This window comes from Daphnia pulicaria, chromosome 2 (genome assembly GCF_021234035.1).
Source record: "Daphnia pulicaria isolate SC F1-1A chromosome 2, SC_F0-13Bv2, whole genome shotgun sequence".
Classification (NCBI taxonomy): Eukaryota; Metazoa; Arthropoda; class Branchiopoda; order Diplostraca; family Daphniidae; genus Daphnia; species Daphnia pulicaria.
In genome coordinates this window covers 11,046,412-11,063,480 of record NC_060914.1, presented here as the reverse complement: position 1 = coordinate 11,063,480, position 17,069 = coordinate 11,046,412, and the positions used below count along the sequence as shown (strand labels likewise).

At 41.1% G+C, this 17,069-nt stretch overlaps 4 protein-coding genes across 5 annotated transcripts in view; 3 read left to right on the top strand and 1 right to left on the bottom strand.

Moving 5' to 3' along the window:
* The window catches only part of LOC124326368 (speckle-type POZ protein-like), a 315,941-nt gene that overhangs the window by 84,937 nt on the left and 213,935 nt on the right, over positions 1-17,069 (top strand). The window lies entirely within an intron of this gene.
* LOC124326507 (calcyclin-binding protein-like) lies at positions 177-1,388 on the top strand. Its single transcript, XM_046785398.1, has 5 exons — positions 177-350; positions 467-674; positions 744-840; positions 901-1,010; positions 1,076-1,388. Exons 1-5 carry the CDS (start codon positions 330-332, stop codon positions 1,318-1,320), a joined length of 681 nt encoding a protein of 226 aa, XP_046641354.1. The 5' UTR covers positions 177-329; the 3' UTR covers positions 1,321-1,388.
* Positions 1,377-7,093, bottom strand: LOC124326033 (probable ATP-dependent RNA helicase spindle-E). The gene is made up of 16 exons (XM_046784606.1): positions 6,867-7,093; positions 6,698-6,791; positions 6,213-6,638; positions 6,046-6,154; positions 5,707-5,981; positions 5,166-5,642; positions 5,001-5,104; positions 4,647-4,936; positions 4,248-4,525; positions 3,865-4,177; positions 3,570-3,784; positions 2,886-3,500; positions 2,568-2,773; positions 2,249-2,504; positions 1,946-2,188; positions 1,377-1,875 (listed from the first exon to the last, which is right to left on the bottom strand). The coding sequence occupies exons 1-16, from the start codon at positions 6,977-6,979 to the stop codon at positions 1,582-1,584; spliced, it is 4,308 nt and encodes a 1,435-aa protein (XP_046640562.1). The 5' UTR covers positions 6,980-7,093; the 3' UTR covers positions 1,377-1,581.
* On the top strand, positions 9,559-15,893 carry LOC124326555 (frequenin-1). 2 transcript variants are annotated; one of them, XM_046785457.1, is made up of 11 exons: positions 9,559-9,837; positions 10,432-10,544; positions 11,425-11,501; positions 11,568-11,707; positions 11,787-11,906; positions 13,103-13,127; positions 14,185-14,233; positions 14,306-14,395; positions 15,012-15,090; positions 15,172-15,260; positions 15,609-15,893. In XM_046785457.1, exons 5-11 carry the CDS (start codon positions 11,843-11,845, stop codon positions 15,774-15,776), a joined length of 564 nt encoding a protein of 187 aa, XP_046641413.1. In that variant the 5' UTR covers positions 9,559-9,837; positions 10,432-10,544; positions 11,425-11,501; positions 11,568-11,707; positions 11,787-11,842; the 3' UTR covers positions 15,777-15,893. The 2 variants fall into 2 exon arrangements, with proteins under 2 accessions (XP_046641413.1, XP_046641414.1); XM_046785458.1 differs by lacking the exon at positions 11,425-11,501.

The following is a 17,069-nucleotide window of genomic DNA, read 5'->3' as shown; positions in this document are numbered from 1 at the left end:
AAACACGAAGCTTTTGTATTTAAAAAGCATGAATTTGAAAGAAGATTGTTCGAGAACATGCTTGGAGAGATTACGAATTTAAAAAAAGCTGCGGTTGATATTTCACACCGATCCCACCGTTGAATTATATTTTGTAACACAACACCTTGGAAATAGAACCGCAGTTCGCCATAGGCAGCACTTGGTTCAATTCATAATTGCCGTTTTTTTACAGTCAAGCAGAAGACGTCGAATTGACAAAAATTTAATCATTCCCTTGTGGTTGCAACTTGCACATTTCGTTTTGTCAAATCACTCTTACGTTGGTTTTCTTTGAGTACAGTTGCAAAATGCCTAGACCTATTGATGAAGTACGTAACATTTATTTTTTCCTAATTTTTTTGTGTTTAAAAACTTGTGTTTCATAAGATTTTCTTGATGATTGACGTGTACATGATACTAGTGTCTCGTTTGTTGAAACTTTCAGCTTCGTGCAGATGTTGATGAGCTGAAGAAATTGACAGACTTGGCCACGCGCCAATCTGTGAGAGATGTTTTGGGCATCGAAACACGCCGTTTAGAAACTGAAATCAGTCTTCAACTCAAAGACAACATGTTCAATCTTGAGGCAAAACCAGCTGCCGCAGCTGGAGCTTCTGCTGTCAGATGTTACGATGTCAAACTTACAAACTATGGTAATCTTTTATAAAATTTTATGCTGAAGAAAAGTTGATGATTTAATGTTGTGTAATTTATCTCTTTAGCTTGGGATCAGTCTGACAAATTCTTCAAGCTATTCATCACTCTGGCAGATGTCCAAACTCTTCCTGCTGAAAATGTAGTTTGCACCTTTGGTTCCAGGTACAATGATAGTTAAAAACATTTGCATTAATTCAATGACTAAACTGTATGATTTTATAGATCCCTTGACCTCTCAGTTAAGGAACTAAAGGGTAAAAATTATTCTCTGGTCATCAAAAATTTAGCTGAAGTTATTGATGCATCAAAGAGCCACTGGAAAGTAAAAACAGGTAAAAAAAATACTACACTAAAGTATAGTGACATGTGTATTAATCCTGTCCCCCTTGTTTTCCAGATTCTGTGGTAGTCTTTCTATCAAAAGTTAAACCAATCACTTGGCCCACTGTTACTATGGAAGAAAAGAAAATCAAAGAATCTAAAGCCCCCAAATTTGACGCATCAGCCAGCGACGATCCACAGGCGAGCATGATGAACATGATGAAGCAACTCTACCAGGACGGCGATGATGACATGAAGCGACAAATTGCAAAATCTTTTGCAGAAGGTCGAGGAGGTAAAACCCCTGATTTAGGGCTTTGAAAACTTAATTAAATACTTAAAGTATTTGTCAATTCTTTAACGAACAATATACAAGAAACGTTATCGAATTCTTTGTATTTTTCAAAACAATTAGCATTCATCGACTGTTTCACAAACAGGACACGATGTAGGAACAACAAATCAAAGCAATAATACCGACATATCTTAATTTTGGTTCTGGATTGAAACAATTGGTTTTACCAATACTCCAAACAAGTTTTTCAATAAGAATGCTTCATTTCAGATTAGACTGCAATCCCTTCAGGGGTTAAGCTTGATACAGTCGTGGAGTGGAATCAGAGTATCCAGTTGACTTTCAGCGACATCCGACTGTAGAAGGTTTTCGGGTTTGATGAGATTCCATTTATAGCTGGTCGAGGGTTCGAACTTGACGTCACCACGCGGTTTGGTGATGAGCTCAAACAAAAATCCAAGCGTTTTCTGACTGACTTCTCTCATGCGCTCCTGGGATGGCGCTGCGTGGTGCTGACTGAATGACGGTGCGCCCATAACGGAATTCAACCAAAATCTAATTTTGTTGATGAGAAGCACATCCTAAAGGGAGATACAATAAAAAACTGTGTAAATATTTCGTGAAATAGAAAACAACAGTATAAACACTAACCGTAAGACCAATCTCCGAGTCAAATGTAAGTTCCATATCATGTTCAGGATAGAAGGATTGCTGCTTCACTTGATCGTAACCCAACCCACAAATGGCACCCGTAAGGCGTTTAATCTCCTTGTCCGCCCGGAATTCAGCTCTCGGGGCAAAAAGAAGCGTCAGAATGGCCGGTAAACCGGGGATATTTGGAAGCAGAGTGGTGCTGCGAGCCTGGACATGGCGACCGTTTTGTTGAGATCCGACCTGTAAAGAAGAAGAATTTAAAAATAAAATGTAAAACATAGTGATTCAAGGTATCCTTACGTGAGCAGCAACGAGAACGCGCTCGTGATGATCTCCAGGTTGATCTTCCAGTATAACTGAGTTGACGGAATCATCTTCTATCTTGACCAGGCTACCCAAAAGGGATTGCACTTTGCCGAACATCTTCATCTCCAACGGATTAACAGGGCCAACGAGTTTGACAACAGAAGTTTCATTGCGACTGTAATGTCTTGGCTCGTCAACTTCAAGTTCCATTGCCAAATACTCGGCAGCCACAGATCTCTGTTCCTCCAACCTAGTGAGCGTAAAATTGTCAATTTCATTAACCGATTTTTTAAAATTTAAAATTATAAATTACTCTCGTTGTCGGTGTCTAGCCATGTGAGAATTCGGCTTGGCTTCTTGTGCGGATTGACGCTGTTCATTATCTTGTTTGTTCATAAAAGATTCATCCACTTTGACGGCGTAGTTGAGTTTCAACATCTGATCAGCGAATGAATTCTCCCAACTGCCACCTTCTCCAATCAGATCCATAGATGTGATTCCATTGACGACCGAAAACACCTACGTAAAATTATTCGAATTTAGTTAGAAAAGTTCGGTGCATGCACAAGGGTCTCACCTTGGCTATCAGATGAATTCGATTATTTAAAATAATAATTGGCACTCTACTCACCCTAGCTGTAAGTATTTGATCCACCGTCTGCAACTCAAACCATTCTTTGCCGGACTTTGTCCACTTTCCTTTGGGATCGTTGATAAATGATGGACCCACTCCTGTCAGATAGCATTCAATGGCCAAAGGCGGAAATTTGAGCAGTCCATCAGACACCACTTTCAAATCCTTGACGTGGGCCTCGGCTGCGTTGCCGAAATCGATGAAATAAAGGCGGACGCGTTGCTCATGAATCGGCACGCCCTGCTGCGTGCTGAGCACCTTGGCTCGATAGTACTCCACGTAATTGTTGGCGGCTTTGAACGGACCCATCACCAAATTGCCCTTGACGACGGGAACTTTAATATCCCACCTCTCCAAGCGACTACCCTGTGGCCCCACCAGGCCGGTAAGATGCTTGTAATCTCGTTTGGAGCGACTATCCAAGCGGTGGCACCAGAAATGATTGGGCTCCTCCACGTGACACACGCTTACGGGTAACTCGTTTTCATGGAGTTCGGGCAGACGTGGTCCCGGAATCTGAAGGACGTACGGTACTTCACTCCGATTGCTCAGACCTGACACCACCGATTCCACGTCACTGATGTTTAACAAACGTCTAGCCGACTCTTCCACCTTTAAGAAAAAAGAAAATATATATATTTTTATAAATCTGTTCCAACCATCGGTTTCTGCAACACATACTCGAGAACGGTATAGTTCGGCATCCCTCTTGTCAAACAACCGCACGTGATAGGGAATACCGAGTAGTCTCTGTTTGATGGCCAAGTAAACGGGCAAGCAGATCCTTCCGGGAACTCTCCTATTTTGGGAAGGATTTCCCTCTTGATGAAATTGAATGAACACCCTCTGCGAATCAAACGAGATCTTGGCATTCCATGTATCCTCCTTCAGCATAGCTTTTGGACAGGAAAACAAAACAAAAAAATAAATAAATAAGAGAAATTCTAGAGAGAAAATTGTAAGTAAAGAAACTCACTAAAGATTTCCGACATGCTGTTCTTAATTTGTCGGACATAGGCTTTGCCGGGTTGATTCGCTGGAAAATTGGTAAGTTTAACCGTTTTGAATGGATCCAATCCGCAAAGAGATTTGACGGCCTCGCGTTCATCGATCTGCCCGCTGATGGCGTCACGTGTGAAATAATTCGGATAAAAGGCGCCGTAGAGCACGACACGAAGCAGGAGCGCCTTTTGGCTTCCCGTAAGCGGTCTGACGTTCGGTCCGATGGCTTCTTCAATACCGATGGAATGTAGACGGAATTTGATTTCTTTCACCAAGATATCCATCTCCTATTGCGAGTGTAGAAGGATACAAAGGATAAGAACAATTTCGACCCTTTTTTCTTTTTGCAATTATTACCTTGAGCGCTTTGAGTTGGATGAAATTGGCATGCGCCCAATTCTTCTCCCGCATTCTTTCCGACTCTCCGCTCCTCTTAAAGTGCTCTTGCCGCTCCGAGTTCTTGTACACTTGGTATGCATTAAGGATTGTGATGGGGTCGCTGAAGGAGCCTTCTGCCCATTGCATTTTAACTTGGTAGGCCAGCAGCTTCTTTTGATAAGGAGAAGTAAAAATGTTCTTTGAACTGAGCCCGGCTGCCATAATGATGCACTCTTCCAGGATGTTGAACACGTATCCTATTTAAACGAACCAATTGGTATATACACACACAGACACATCAAGTCAACATTTCCCAGAAGACCAAGAGAACGAGGTCAGAAAAGAATAGAGAGTATGATATGAAAAATATATACGTACCGAGCATAACTAGCTTGCCCAAGTGGACGTCTATGGGGAGGCGAGAGACGACTCGACCGAGGTAACTTAAGTCACCATCGAATGAGCTGACAACTCCGTTGACTGTTGTGAATAGAGCTCCCATTTCTTTGAGTGTCAGGATTGTCCTGGCGATGTTACCATATTTGGGAGGGTCGATGACGAGTGCCAACATTTTCTCGGGTGGATCCAAATCCAACAACTTGGTACGCAAGACGGTCTGCTCCAGGGGACAGCGAAGGATCTCGGGAGTCACGTCATCAGGCAATTTCCTAGGGACGAGAAATTCAGTTAGTTACGACGTAATCGCATGACAAGTGATTCAATTGTTTGTACTCGTCGTAGAAGCGATTGAAAACCATTCGGTAAACAACACCCTCGGTGACACGACCAACACGTCCTCTGCGCTGCATACAGTTGCTCTTCGCAGCCCACTCCAACTAATAATAAAAGTTTAAAAATGTGAAAGAGATTTGTTGAGGTAAAAATAATACGAATTACCTTGAGGGAGCAAAAGTTCGTTTCCGTATCGGTGGTGAGCTGCTTTGTCAGGCAGAAATCAATGATGTACGTAATGTCCGGAACAGTGATTGAGCTCTCGGCGATATTGGTGGAGAGAATGATTTTGCGAAAGTGCCTAAAGTTTGGAGGCAAACTTGAAATGGGCTGGAAAACTCGACTTTGCTCTTCGCTAGTGATGCGTGAATGCAGCGGCAGGATGTGCCAATAGTTCTTGTGGACCGCATTGGTCTCGAAGTCTATCAGAGCTTTGTGCATGGCCTCGATTTCGCCAATGCCGGGCAAGAATATCAGGACTGCACTCCGAACGCTCGAAATATTTTCATACTCGGAATGACGCCCGTAGCGATTGATTTCCCGTTTGCTGTCGAAAGCAGCGATCAGCCGACTTACAAGTTCGTACTGGAGTTTATCAATTCGAGGAGTCTCATCGTTTGGATCTATCGTTGCCGTAAGAAACTGCAAATAAACGGAATTATTCATACTGTGACTAAATGTTAAAGTTTCTGTGATGCGAACTCACCCCTAATTGTTTAAGAGAATCCATGTAGTAAACGTTGATGTTAAAAGGCTCGGCGGGGTCCACATTAATTATAGGAGCGTTGCGCCAAGGTCTCTCCCCTTTCGGAAAGTCGCCCAATTCAGGGGTTTTGAAATACTGAGAAAACTTTCCAGCATCGGCTGTGGCTGACATCAAAATAATTTTGGTTGGCGTCTTTGTTTTGCGGAGGAATCTGTTTATAACCAACAGCAAGAAATCGGTGTCTTCATCTCTCTCGTGAACTTCATCGACAATAACTAAAAAACAAGAAATAATTTGAGGTTAACATATTTTCACACTGTTGAAAACAAATACACTTACTGTGAGTGTAGCCTTCAAGAGTTTTGGTGGCAACTAGTGTCTCCAAAAGACATCCAGTGGTTACATAAGTGAGCAGGGTAGACTCACTCACTTGCCGTTCCATTCCAACCTAACAAAATCAATGCATTAGGATGGGCAATCAAAAATTGAAATGATATGCTAGTTACTCTGTATCCAACAACGGTTCCAAGAGTCCAGTTCCTTTCAAAGCAGACTCTTTTAGCAATACTGATGGCTGCAATACGCCTTGGCTGGGTGACAACAATGTTGCAAGGTGTTTTGTTTGCATAGCATTCATCCAGGATGAATTGAGGCACTTGGGTTGTTTTACCACAACCTGTGAAACCCTTAATGATGATTGCATTTTCTTTCTTGAGCATATCAAGAATGGCTGTTCTCTCTTTATCAATCGCTAGAGGGGGACGGTTAGGTGGATCAAAACAATATTGAGTGAATGCAGCCGCTTTCGCTTGCACACCATGAAGATCCAGAGCAAGGAGCATGTCTCCACAAAGGGTAGACTCATCCTCAAGCATGCTCATACCACCACCTTTCAATCTGCATTCATTGTAACTTTGTGCTAAATGTGCAGCCTAAAAAGATATTATGAATTTTAAGAAGCAATTCAAAAGAACACAACCACAATATTCACCTCCAAAGCTTGCTGCCTTTCTTCTTCCCGATACTTCTCAATATACTCTGTATTGTTTTCAGTGAAATAAGGTTGTCGTACTGCTTCTGGGGACCTTTACCATTCAAACAAACCAAGAGTACAATTTAAACAGATTCAATCATTCCCAAGAATGCTTTTTTCAACTTACGATCTCCTTCTTCTTCTTGAAGACGTGCCAGGGGCGAATGTCCCCATTTCTTCCAATGTTTTCCCATATATCAACACATCAAAAATATCACCTGCGGACGTCGAATCGGCCATTTTCAATAATTTCCAAAAAGCATACCCACCTGCTGCAAACCAGGCTTACAGTTGGAATGATTCAGCTACAAGTTTTAACAAAGCGACCCACGTGAAGACAAAGTCTTGTATTTATTGTGGAAGTCATGCGACGTTGCCGGCTAAAAGAATTAAGAAAACGATTTTTTTTTTCAAAACAAAGGAAATAAAAAATGGATTCAAACTTTATGTTTTCACGACCGAATTGAATAGATTCTTTCAACTGGAAATATAAAAAAGCGTGTTATTGCAACTCCGTTTGCCGATTTGATGGCATGTGTAAAGTAGTAGTGCTCTAAAAGTGTATAAAAATGGTTGCGCACCCCATTTCTCCCTGTGAAGAACATGTCACATTATGTTATCGATTCGCATCTATATTCCGCCGGGATCCGTTTCCGAGTCATTGATGCTTACTATATGTTAGTCTTTAAATAAATAACCCTGTTTATATGCTGACACATCCATCAGTTTGATGGCCAGCGATCGTAATAATAAACGCGCATCTCCTCCCCACTTTGTCCATTTTCTCGATCATAACTTTGTACATCCTCGCTGAAAAATCTTTCACGGACCTATATATACAGCCCGTGGATCACTATATTCCATCCATCGTCGTTGTTTGGATCGAATATCAGCAGGCGCCGGGATTCCGCTCATTCTTCCACCCACGGGGCATTTGATAGCAGGGAGTACTAGTCTGGAGATATAAATAACCTTAAACCAACTTGATTAATGAAAACGTAAAAGAAGAAGCGTAGGCACATACAGAGAACGTCCGTCCGTCCGTCCGGGAAGAGGCCGCGGCTCTTTTTCCCGAAACTAATCAATCCCGAACAACTTGCATTCCTCTGCACACACACACATATCCTTTCTTTTGTCTGTGTGTTAGACTGTGCCTAGCTCTCTCTAGAGTCTCTCTATCTTCTCCGCTTGTGCTCGCTAAGAATAATAATTCACGCTCACGACGACGTCGACGACGACGGACGAACGCTTCTAATCCGCCTCGACTCGCTATTCTTTTATACTCGATTATTACTCGTCGAGTTGCTCGTCATGAAAAGGAAGAGTTTATAGTATCTCTCTGATGCTACATATATGGGAAATACTGTGGCTCACATTATTTGGTCTTTTATGCATTCAAGTGCTGCTCTCGTCGTTCCCCTACATTCGTCGCTCTGATCCTCTTTCTGAATAATCGACTTTTTCCAAACAGAAGAAAAATACTAAATCCCCTACTACACCAAAGAACCACAGACGAAAAAAGATTTCCAATCCCGCTTTTATCTTACAAAGAAATGTCAGAGAGAAACTATACTGGGGGGTATTATTCATATCGCAGCCGAAAAACAATCCCAGCTCGCCCCCCATGTCATTTGATTTATCGATTCATAGATATCAAACTGCTACTGCACAGCGTGTATATATATATATACTACATTAGCTTTTGCACTCACTGCGTGACGTAGTTTGGAATCGAAATGGAATTCAGTTAAAGGGGCTTATATAGATCGAAATAAGAGCTAGTGCAACATGGCGGATAACATCAAGAAGCACTCTCTGGGACTCTGTAATTCTATTGCTATTGGGAGACGAATACAACACAGCTGACCATCAAGATGTTGAAACATAGTTTCTAGACACATAAAATTCGATTTTCTTTTATCAACAGAAAATAAATGTATTGCCTAAACTTGTTCATCAACAAGTCAGCTTGGATAACACTGGAGAACTCTCGATCGATATTTAATCCAAAACTGGAACGTGTGTACAGATGTGTACAAAGGACAAATGATCACCAGCAGCTGCCAAAAAGGACAGGTGCCGAACTTCCCGTACTACACACACTTTGTTTAGCGAAAGTTTCGCTGTATAAAACACAACTGCTGATGATATTTTATTATCACGTTGTACGTGTGTGTATAGTTTTTCTAGCTGTCCACAAAATCTACTGTAACAATATGAGACAGCAGGGGGACCCTCACCCTTTGACATTTCATTTCGGGACTGATATATCAAGTGGGCGATGGCGTGTTGTATTTACTGTACACTACTACACGTAGAGATTATTATTATTCTACACCATGCACGTTACTACGAATGTTCCCGCTCACGACCGAATAACAGAGAAATCGTACAACATTTGGAAATATTGATGAATGTGTGTTTAAATTTACTACGTCATATCACATCGGACGCCATTTTGAAACAATACGGTCGATCCCAGATTGATAATTGTTTAGCTTTCCACAGATAGATCTTGATTGTATGGCAAGTCATATTCCCTAACGCAATTTGATCGATGACCGCAGCACCTCGTGGCGGTGGTGGTACGTAGCGATTTTGTGCCAAAAAATAAATACATCATCAGTTTTTGTGACGTCAATTGATATCTGTTGTCGACAGCCTATCAATTTTTTGTCTTCTTCCTCGACATGTAATCAATTTACTTTAATCTCGTAAAATTATAATCAAAAAAGATTTTTCCTCCACAAAAATAAAAAGCTGACAGGGCTTCCCCATCCCTACGGCTTATTACCGTAGTCGTTATATTTCCCTAGAACTTTAATTCACTTTATCACACACACACACACACACTCACGCTATTATCAAGTCTGAATATATTCAACATTGCGTGCTTTTTAGCTTTTACACCATTACAGAATCGATTTGTTTTCACTGAGCTACTGTTTACTTGTTTAGTGAGAATTGGGTGTGTGTGTGTGTGTTTGGATTGTTAATTAAGATGAGTGCTGGTTTGCCGAGTCACGTGGTCGGCTGACTGCTGCTGCTATACACTGATATTGTGACTACAATAAAACACACGCTCACTGCAGTGCAGGGTAAGTATTTTCCAAACTCATTAGAAAGACACATCTAATTAAGAGATATGTGTTACATGGCTGCGGAAGAAACTGCCGAGTTTCGGTTTAGTCTGCCCCCCGTTTTATATTACATTATGTTTCGAAAAATGATTAGAATCGGGGAAATGTTTATGAATGTCATTCAGAGAGATCGAATAACATAGAGGCACGGTTAGTTTTAATATATCGATTCACTTTGATTGATGTTGGCAATAATCAAAGTTTCAACGTCGTCATATTCTCTACTTAACAAGAGCGAAAACTTTGTTGAACGTCTTGCACAACTACTAATTCCACTACAGCAGTATAGAGACTTTCATATGTAGCTGATGTATTAATCTTTTTCCTAATTTAGATCGAAAGCCCAGTAATAAGTTCTTATTTCAAACTTTTGTCAGAGAACACTGGAGATATATTGGCATGCCATTTTGAGTGGGCGTAGGAATCTAATAATCACACAAAAGAAACTATTTTAAAAAGATAAAAACAGTGTGTGTGTGTCACTCGCCTATGACGAATAAGGAATGTTGTTTTATTTTTCTTATTGTTGTATTATTCGGTTGGGCGAGTTAGGACCGTCTGCAAGGATCGATCGACCTTTTATCCTGGCAGCGGTGACGGCGGCCCAACAACAAATAAAAAGAAGTTACTTTTCCAGGACGACAGGAGAGAGAAAATCATATTGTGTAAGTATATTTCTCTCTTTGCCGACATTTCCCTGTGGGTGTGTGTACCGACTAGGTTTGGGTGATGACGTCACTCAACACGAGAGATGAATCCACCGGAAAACACACGGTTTTCGATTGCTGATTGATGTTGGGCTGGGAGAAAAGTAACAAAATAGACGAGGTGGGTTGAGCGAGTACAATAATCGAATCATCCGGCCGCCTATCCGTCAAAATCTCTTTCTGATGTTCCCCTCGTTTTATCCTGGGCAATGGATCAGAATAAATAAAAGTTTGTAACTTTTTATTTTAAATTTCGCTGCCAAAAATTCAAATTTCCCGCTTGAATTTTATTGGGCGCCAAATTCAAACGTGTCAAATTCAAATCAACATTTTTGTATATATCTGGAAAAAGTGAATATTTTACGGCTTGACAAAGGAAACATTTTTCGGTCGGGAGGTGCGTGTTGTTTGATTTGGTTTTTTTCGATTAAACAAAATCCCGCGCGCGTCAACTCACGCGACTCGGGAGAGAGAGGGAGGAGACTATAACGGCGACGGCGCAAGTAGTCGTGTGCCGGGCTGTGTGTGTGTGTTATATGCAGGGCTACTTTCAACTTGACGGACTTGGGGCGAGATAGGGAATGGGTGCACAAAAATAAAATAGTACAAAATAGAAAAGGAAAAAGAGCTGACACAGTCCCGAACGATCCCGCACTCTGTCCGGTCGGTGCATTCCCATTCTCTCGCTATCGTTTAAGCATTGTGCAAGGTGTCTCTTTTTCTTCTCCTGGCTGCTTACGGCACCATTCAAGGAAAAATCTACTTTTATTCTTCCCCATTAAGATCAAAAGAGAAATAGAATGAAGACGTTGTGATTTCAGTTTTGTTTTCATGTTAGTTACAACACGGGGGCGGTTCCGTGTGCTCTCTTAGTTGTGTCCGTGTGCTCCGGGAATTAGGTCGGACAACCATGAGGTAGGGCCAGTTTTGTTAAATGTCTAAAATTTCTAAAATTTCAAATGTTTCATTTTGTTCGAATAGGTTGACATTTGGCGGGAAATTGTGCGGTTCTACCTGAGAAATTGACCAGAGAAAATTCGTAAAACGTCGAAATTCGGACAGTGAAATCGACGAATTTCTAGTGCGGATTAACAAAGAAATCGGAGACTAAATCCTTCCAGGTGTGTGTGTGTGTGTTTATGTGGTGTGTGCAGTGATTGTTAATTCCTTCATTTAAACAAAAAAATATATCCCATTCAGGATTACATTTGGTGATCCAGCGCATCCAGTAAAAAACAAAATAATTTCCATTCAACATGGGTAAGAAGAATTCCAAGCTCAAACAGGAGACCATCGATTCTCTCACTCACGACACTTACTGTAAGTTTGGTCTCAATTTTCCTTTTGTTGTTTGGGTCGGGGTGGCATTTTCCAACTGGGTCGAATCTCTACCGTCCAATAAAGGAGAGTGCGATTAAACCAAGCCAAAGTTCAATAAATTGTGCAGTCCCAAAGGGGGGGAGTAGGGAGGGAGGCGGAGTAGACGGGATTTTAATTGACTGTAATTCCAAACGCGGGAGCGCTCGGAAATTTGTTTCCCCTTTGCGGGTTCGGACCCCTGCACCACACACGTCCTGCGGTTGTTGGCGTTTGACGGACACGGGCCATTAAAATCCCAATTCCGCACAAAAGAAATAAGTGGGGAGGGAGGTTGTTGTTCCACGCCCTTTTGGTTTGTTGTGTTATGTTCCATTCCAGCGGGAAAATGCCAAAGCTTCCGGTACGCGCTCCGGAATAAATAATGACCGCCTCCCCGTAACGTCCATTTCTTTTTATTATCTTTTTGGCGGAGCATCCGGTAAAAGAATAACACAACAATTTTATAATATAACAAGAAAATTATTTTAAAAAAAAAATTCCTTTTAAGCGGAAGAAGCGGAAGAATATTGATATTGATCGGTCTTCCGGACGAGAAATATTTTGAAATTCCTAAACTTTTGATTTTTCTTAGGGAGGGAAAGAAATTCCAAGAGAGGGTGGGGGAAAAGTGAGCAAGTCAAAACCGATCGATGTGTGATTCGTTCGGACGTAGAATTGCCATTCCGTCGCGTGAGTCCTGACGTGGTGGTTGGTGGTGGCGTAGAAAAAAAGAAAGAGAATCGTGCCGGAACGATTGCGAATAGGAGGGGGGTCCTCTCTCCCCTAGTGGGTGGCCTACGTAGAAAGGTTACGACCGCATCCTAATATAAACGCATCCGCAGAGACAGAAAACACGGACTTGGTGGAAAAGAAGGGGCGGGGGGGGGGGGGGGGGGGGTTCGGCCAACACACAGAGAAATATATACAAGCGTCGGTTACCATGACGACCAACCACCACACAAACAATGCACACACATTAGACATCACCACGGGTTTCTGAAACTGGGAAGTTTTACTCGCAACGTTTTGTGTGTTCCCAACTGTAAATAGAACCACCCCCCATTTTTGATGATATCGAATTATTGACAACCTCGGGCAGCCAGTCGGGATAAAATTTTATTGATTGATTTATTGTCGTTTTTCTCTTATATTTGCAGTTACCGAAAAGGAAATCAGGCAATGGTAAGTTTTTCTGATTTATTATATTATCCCGCTCTTGTTTTTTGAACCAAAATTTTTATGGCCACATTTCTTTAGGGAGAATTTGTTGTGTGTGTGTACCGTGAAATAGTAGCTCGGTGGATGTTAGATATATGTTTTTACGACCACTGCGTCATTCCGGCAAAGCCCAGAGACACACGTATCTACAAATGGACTGACGTCGCCCTCAATTTGCATAGAGTAATGGACGAAAGCTTCCACTCCAAAAAAGGGAAAAATGATATTTAAGGGCGGAGGTACTAGCGATGGCACGCGACGAGCTGCTCGTGGGCCGGAATCGGGACCAAACATATAAATAACAGACAGTCCGGTCTCTTCTTTCGCTCTATGGCTTTTTATGATTGTATCGACATGTTGTCCAACGTTATTTGCACGTAGTTCGCAGTAACTTGCGTCTTCTTCTTGGGCATAACTTTTATCCTTGGGGTGAACGCGAGAAAATTTCGTCGCAAACTTTTTCCATCCGGTGTAAAAGTTAACTTTTTATTATTTTGAAAGAAAAATGACCAACTTTTGCAAATGCAACTTCAATGCGGCAAGGAATGAAAAACTGGCGACAGCTGAAAATGTAGTTTTGTGCGTCTCTGACAGCGTTGACTATTAAATCAAATAGAAAATAAGGGGGGGGGGACACCATCATTTTTTGGGGAATATAAAATATGACCACCGCACACGCTCAAGTTTTTTCCAGCGGTTGAAATTTACTTCTCATGGATGAAACCGTCGGAAATGTAGCGTGACAGACTTAAGACTCTGCTCGTGTAGTATTATTATAAGGTGACTGGTTAAGGATTCCGGGCATGTTTCACCAGGAGTGGGTGTAGTGGGTAAGAAAAAAAAAAATTCCGTCAAGTAGAAACGACGATGGAGAAACTTGCGATCAAGTAGCAAAGTGGTAAGGAGGGGTTCGCTTGAGATTTATTCCTGGAAATGTGTTTAAACTTTCCCTCCTCCATCTGTCAAAAACTTGGTTTTACAAAATGTATGTCTTCATTAATTTGGATTTTTCTAATTTTAGGCATAAAGGATTTCTGAAGGATTGCCCCAACGGCCTCTTGACTGAAAAGGTTGACTATTTATAATAATAATTATTTATTTCTTGTGAATTTGGAAATGACTTGGATGTTTTGGATCTTTAGGGATTCATCAGGATCTACAAGCAGTTCTTTCCACAAGGCGATCCTTCGAAATTCGCCACTTTGGTGTTTCGAGTCTTTGACGAGAATAACGTAATGGCCCAAAAACATTATTATTTTTGAATGCAACCTAATGGCTTTTATAGGAGGACTAACTTTTTAACCCCCAAATGTTTCCCGCCCAAAAATCAAAGTTTTTTCAAATATCTAACGCGGCATTCGTGTTATTACAGCAGCACTTTAAAGTCCCCATGTGTGTGTCTTGTTTTGTGTGTACCCGAAAGTTGGGCGCTACAAGGGGGATCGATCGATATGATATATCTTATACAACAACAGGAACAGCCAGCAGCAGCACAGGGCAGAATTGGCGGACCACTATAGTGCAGCGCTTTTTCCTCTCTCTCGAGTTTGTAATTAGCAACTCGGGAGTAGTTTTGAGTTGCCCGGTGACCGCCGTGTATAGTTGCCCACCCCCTCCAGCATCTTTGAAGATAATGGAAAGTTTTGTCGTGAGAGACGGTGCCGCCGCCATTTAATAGCCCCCCTGTGAAATGAGTGATTTGTCCTCCGCCCCCACACTCTCCCGTTTTTATTAACTTTTTTTTATCCCCCCCTTCGATTAGTATTCAGATAATGAGAAAATTTTCTTTTGTTCTTTTTTTATTAGAAAAGTTTCTCGGAATAATTAATTTTTGTGTTTTTTAATTAGGATGGATCTATTGAATTTGAAGAGTTTATTCGGGCGTTGTCTGTGACGTCCAGAGGAAATCTGGACGAGAAACTTCAATGTAAATATCTTTAGATCAAATTTTTTTTTCGACACGAATTTGAAATTTTTTGAAATTTTAAACGTAATTCAATTTCGGCAGGGGCGTTCAAACTCTACGATGTGGACAACGACGGTTTCATCACGCGGACTGAAATGTACAACATCGTCGACGCTATTTACCAGATGGTGGTAAGGCCAATTTTCTTTTTAATTAAAAACAAAAAAACTGGGTTGGTTTTTGTTGTTGTTGTTGTTGTTCCAGCGGCCGACAAAGAGGTTTCAGTGTGTGTTGCACCGGCTGTTGTTGTTGTTGTCTTTCGATGGGGGAGACAAAAACAAGTTTTTTTTTTCTTATTTTGGATGGTAGATCAAAGGAAGTCGTTTTTTATTTCAAGTTGATTGAATTGATCTCCTACAACACACACAATGGAACATGGACAACCCGCTGTTTGTTTGTTGTTGTTGTTGGGGCCGGATATACCGGAGTCTGACGTGTTGTGTAGTACTTTATGGGGTTTAATTGTCTTTGACATTTAGGGTCAGACTCCCAACTCTGAAGATGAAAACACTCCACAGCGACGGGTGGACAAGATCTTCAGCCAGATGGATAAAAACAACGACGACAAGCTGACGCTCGACGAGTTCCGCGAAGGAAGCAAGGCGGATCCCAGGATCGTCCAGGCCCTCTCGTTGGGTGACACTTAGACAAAAGAATCTTGGGAAAGCCCCGGAAGCCAGCAAAGCAGGAAAAGAACAAAAACAAAAATAAATGCTATCCCTCCAGGAGAAGAACAACATTCAACAGCAGCAGCAACAACAACAACATAAAAAAAACATCGTCTCAAACTTTCTTCTTTCCTATTTTTCTCTCCTTTCAACGCTATATCGCGTAAACTACAATTTCTTTTGAATTATTCTTATGATATATATTCAACAAGGTTTACATGATCAAATATTCTCTTTTCTCTTGTTACACATCCATATTTTCTCTTTTTTCTCATCATGTTTTCTTATTTTCACACAAATTATGCCATTCTTCTTGCAGCTATCCCCCCAACCTGTCTTATATTATTAAAACTTCTATTTCGCTTTGGCATTTACACTTTTTTATTATACTTCATTTTTCTTTCTTCCCTTGTTTATCTCTCGTGGTGTGTTTTTCTTCTTTCTTCGGTCGCCTATATTTCGGAATAATAATCCACTCATTTCTTTTCTCTCTCTCTTGTCTGTGTCGTCTGCTGTGCGTGTGCGTGTTAAACCGGAAAAAACAAACAGCCATTCTAAATTATTATTATTATTCTATTCATTAGCAGCTTTGGGTGAAATTTACTTTATATTATATCTTTATTATATACCATGTTGTTTCCTTAATACCATTTTCTCATTCCTAACAGTCGATTGAGAATGTCGAAAAAACGAAAATGCCGAACTAAAAAGAAGAATTAAACCAAAAACTTATTCAAAAACAGTTCTCCAAATACACCGTTGTCGATTTTGGGAATTGTCTATTATTCAATCAATTAGTAAAATCATTATTTTTGTTTTATTTTTTTTTACAGGTCCATTTGGTAGCAGTCGGTTGGTTTTTATTTTTAACCTGTCTAGTTAGACGTGTTCGACGAGTGGTGACTGGATATAGATAAAAGTTTGGGGGGATAAATGTATCCTATAGTATACACCCTCCTGCTTTTGATATTGATGTAACGATGACACTCTTTTGGTCGCTCGGGGAGATATGAAGAGTGGCGCCGCTCTTAGTTCACGCTTGCACGATTCCCGTTCATGTTGTGGGTATCGTTACCAGCAGCAGAAATACTTCATACGAAATACGTCATCCCACTCTCTTCCGAGCCCATCTCTTTTGATGTTCGTTTGATCTACTATAGCAACTCTATTACATTGCCAAAATAAAATAAAATAAAATAACAGGATATCGACCCGCAGACACTGTCGCGCTCTTGTTACTATCGACTGGGGAATTTAATAGATTATATATAC

Coding starts and splice junctions, on each gene's coding strand:
- LOC124326507 (XM_046785398.1), top strand. CDS start 330: ATGCCTAGACCTATTGATGAA. Junction 351..466: donor TGCCTAGACCTATTGATGAA/GTACGTAACATT, acceptor TGAAACTTTCAG/CTTCGTGCAGATGTTGATGA. Junction 841..900: donor GTTTGCACCTTTGGTTCCAG/GTACAATGATAG, acceptor ATGATTTTATAG/ATCCCTTGACCTCTCAGTTA.
- LOC124326033 (XM_046784606.1), bottom strand. CDS start 6,979: ATGGCCGATTCGACGTCCGCAGGTGATATTTTTGATGTGTTGATATAT. Junction 6,155..6,212: donor GAACCGTTGTTGGATACAGA/GTAACTAGCATA, acceptor TGATTTTGTTAG/GTTGGAATGGAACGGCAAGT. Junction 5,105..5,165: donor CGAACTTTTGCTCCCTCAAG/GTAATTCGTATT, acceptor TTTTATTATTAG/TTGGAGTGGGCTGCGAAGAG.
- LOC124326555 (XM_046785458.1), top strand. CDS start 11,843: ATGGGTAAGAAGAATTCCAAGCTCAAACAGGAGACCATCGATTCTCTC. Junction 11,907..13,102: donor TCTCACTCACGACACTTACT/GTAAGTTTGGTC, acceptor TTATATTTGCAG/TTACCGAAAAGGAAATCAGG. Junction 14,234..14,305: donor ACGGCCTCTTGACTGAAAAG/GTTGACTATTTA, acceptor TTGGATCTTTAG/GGATTCATCAGGATCTACAA.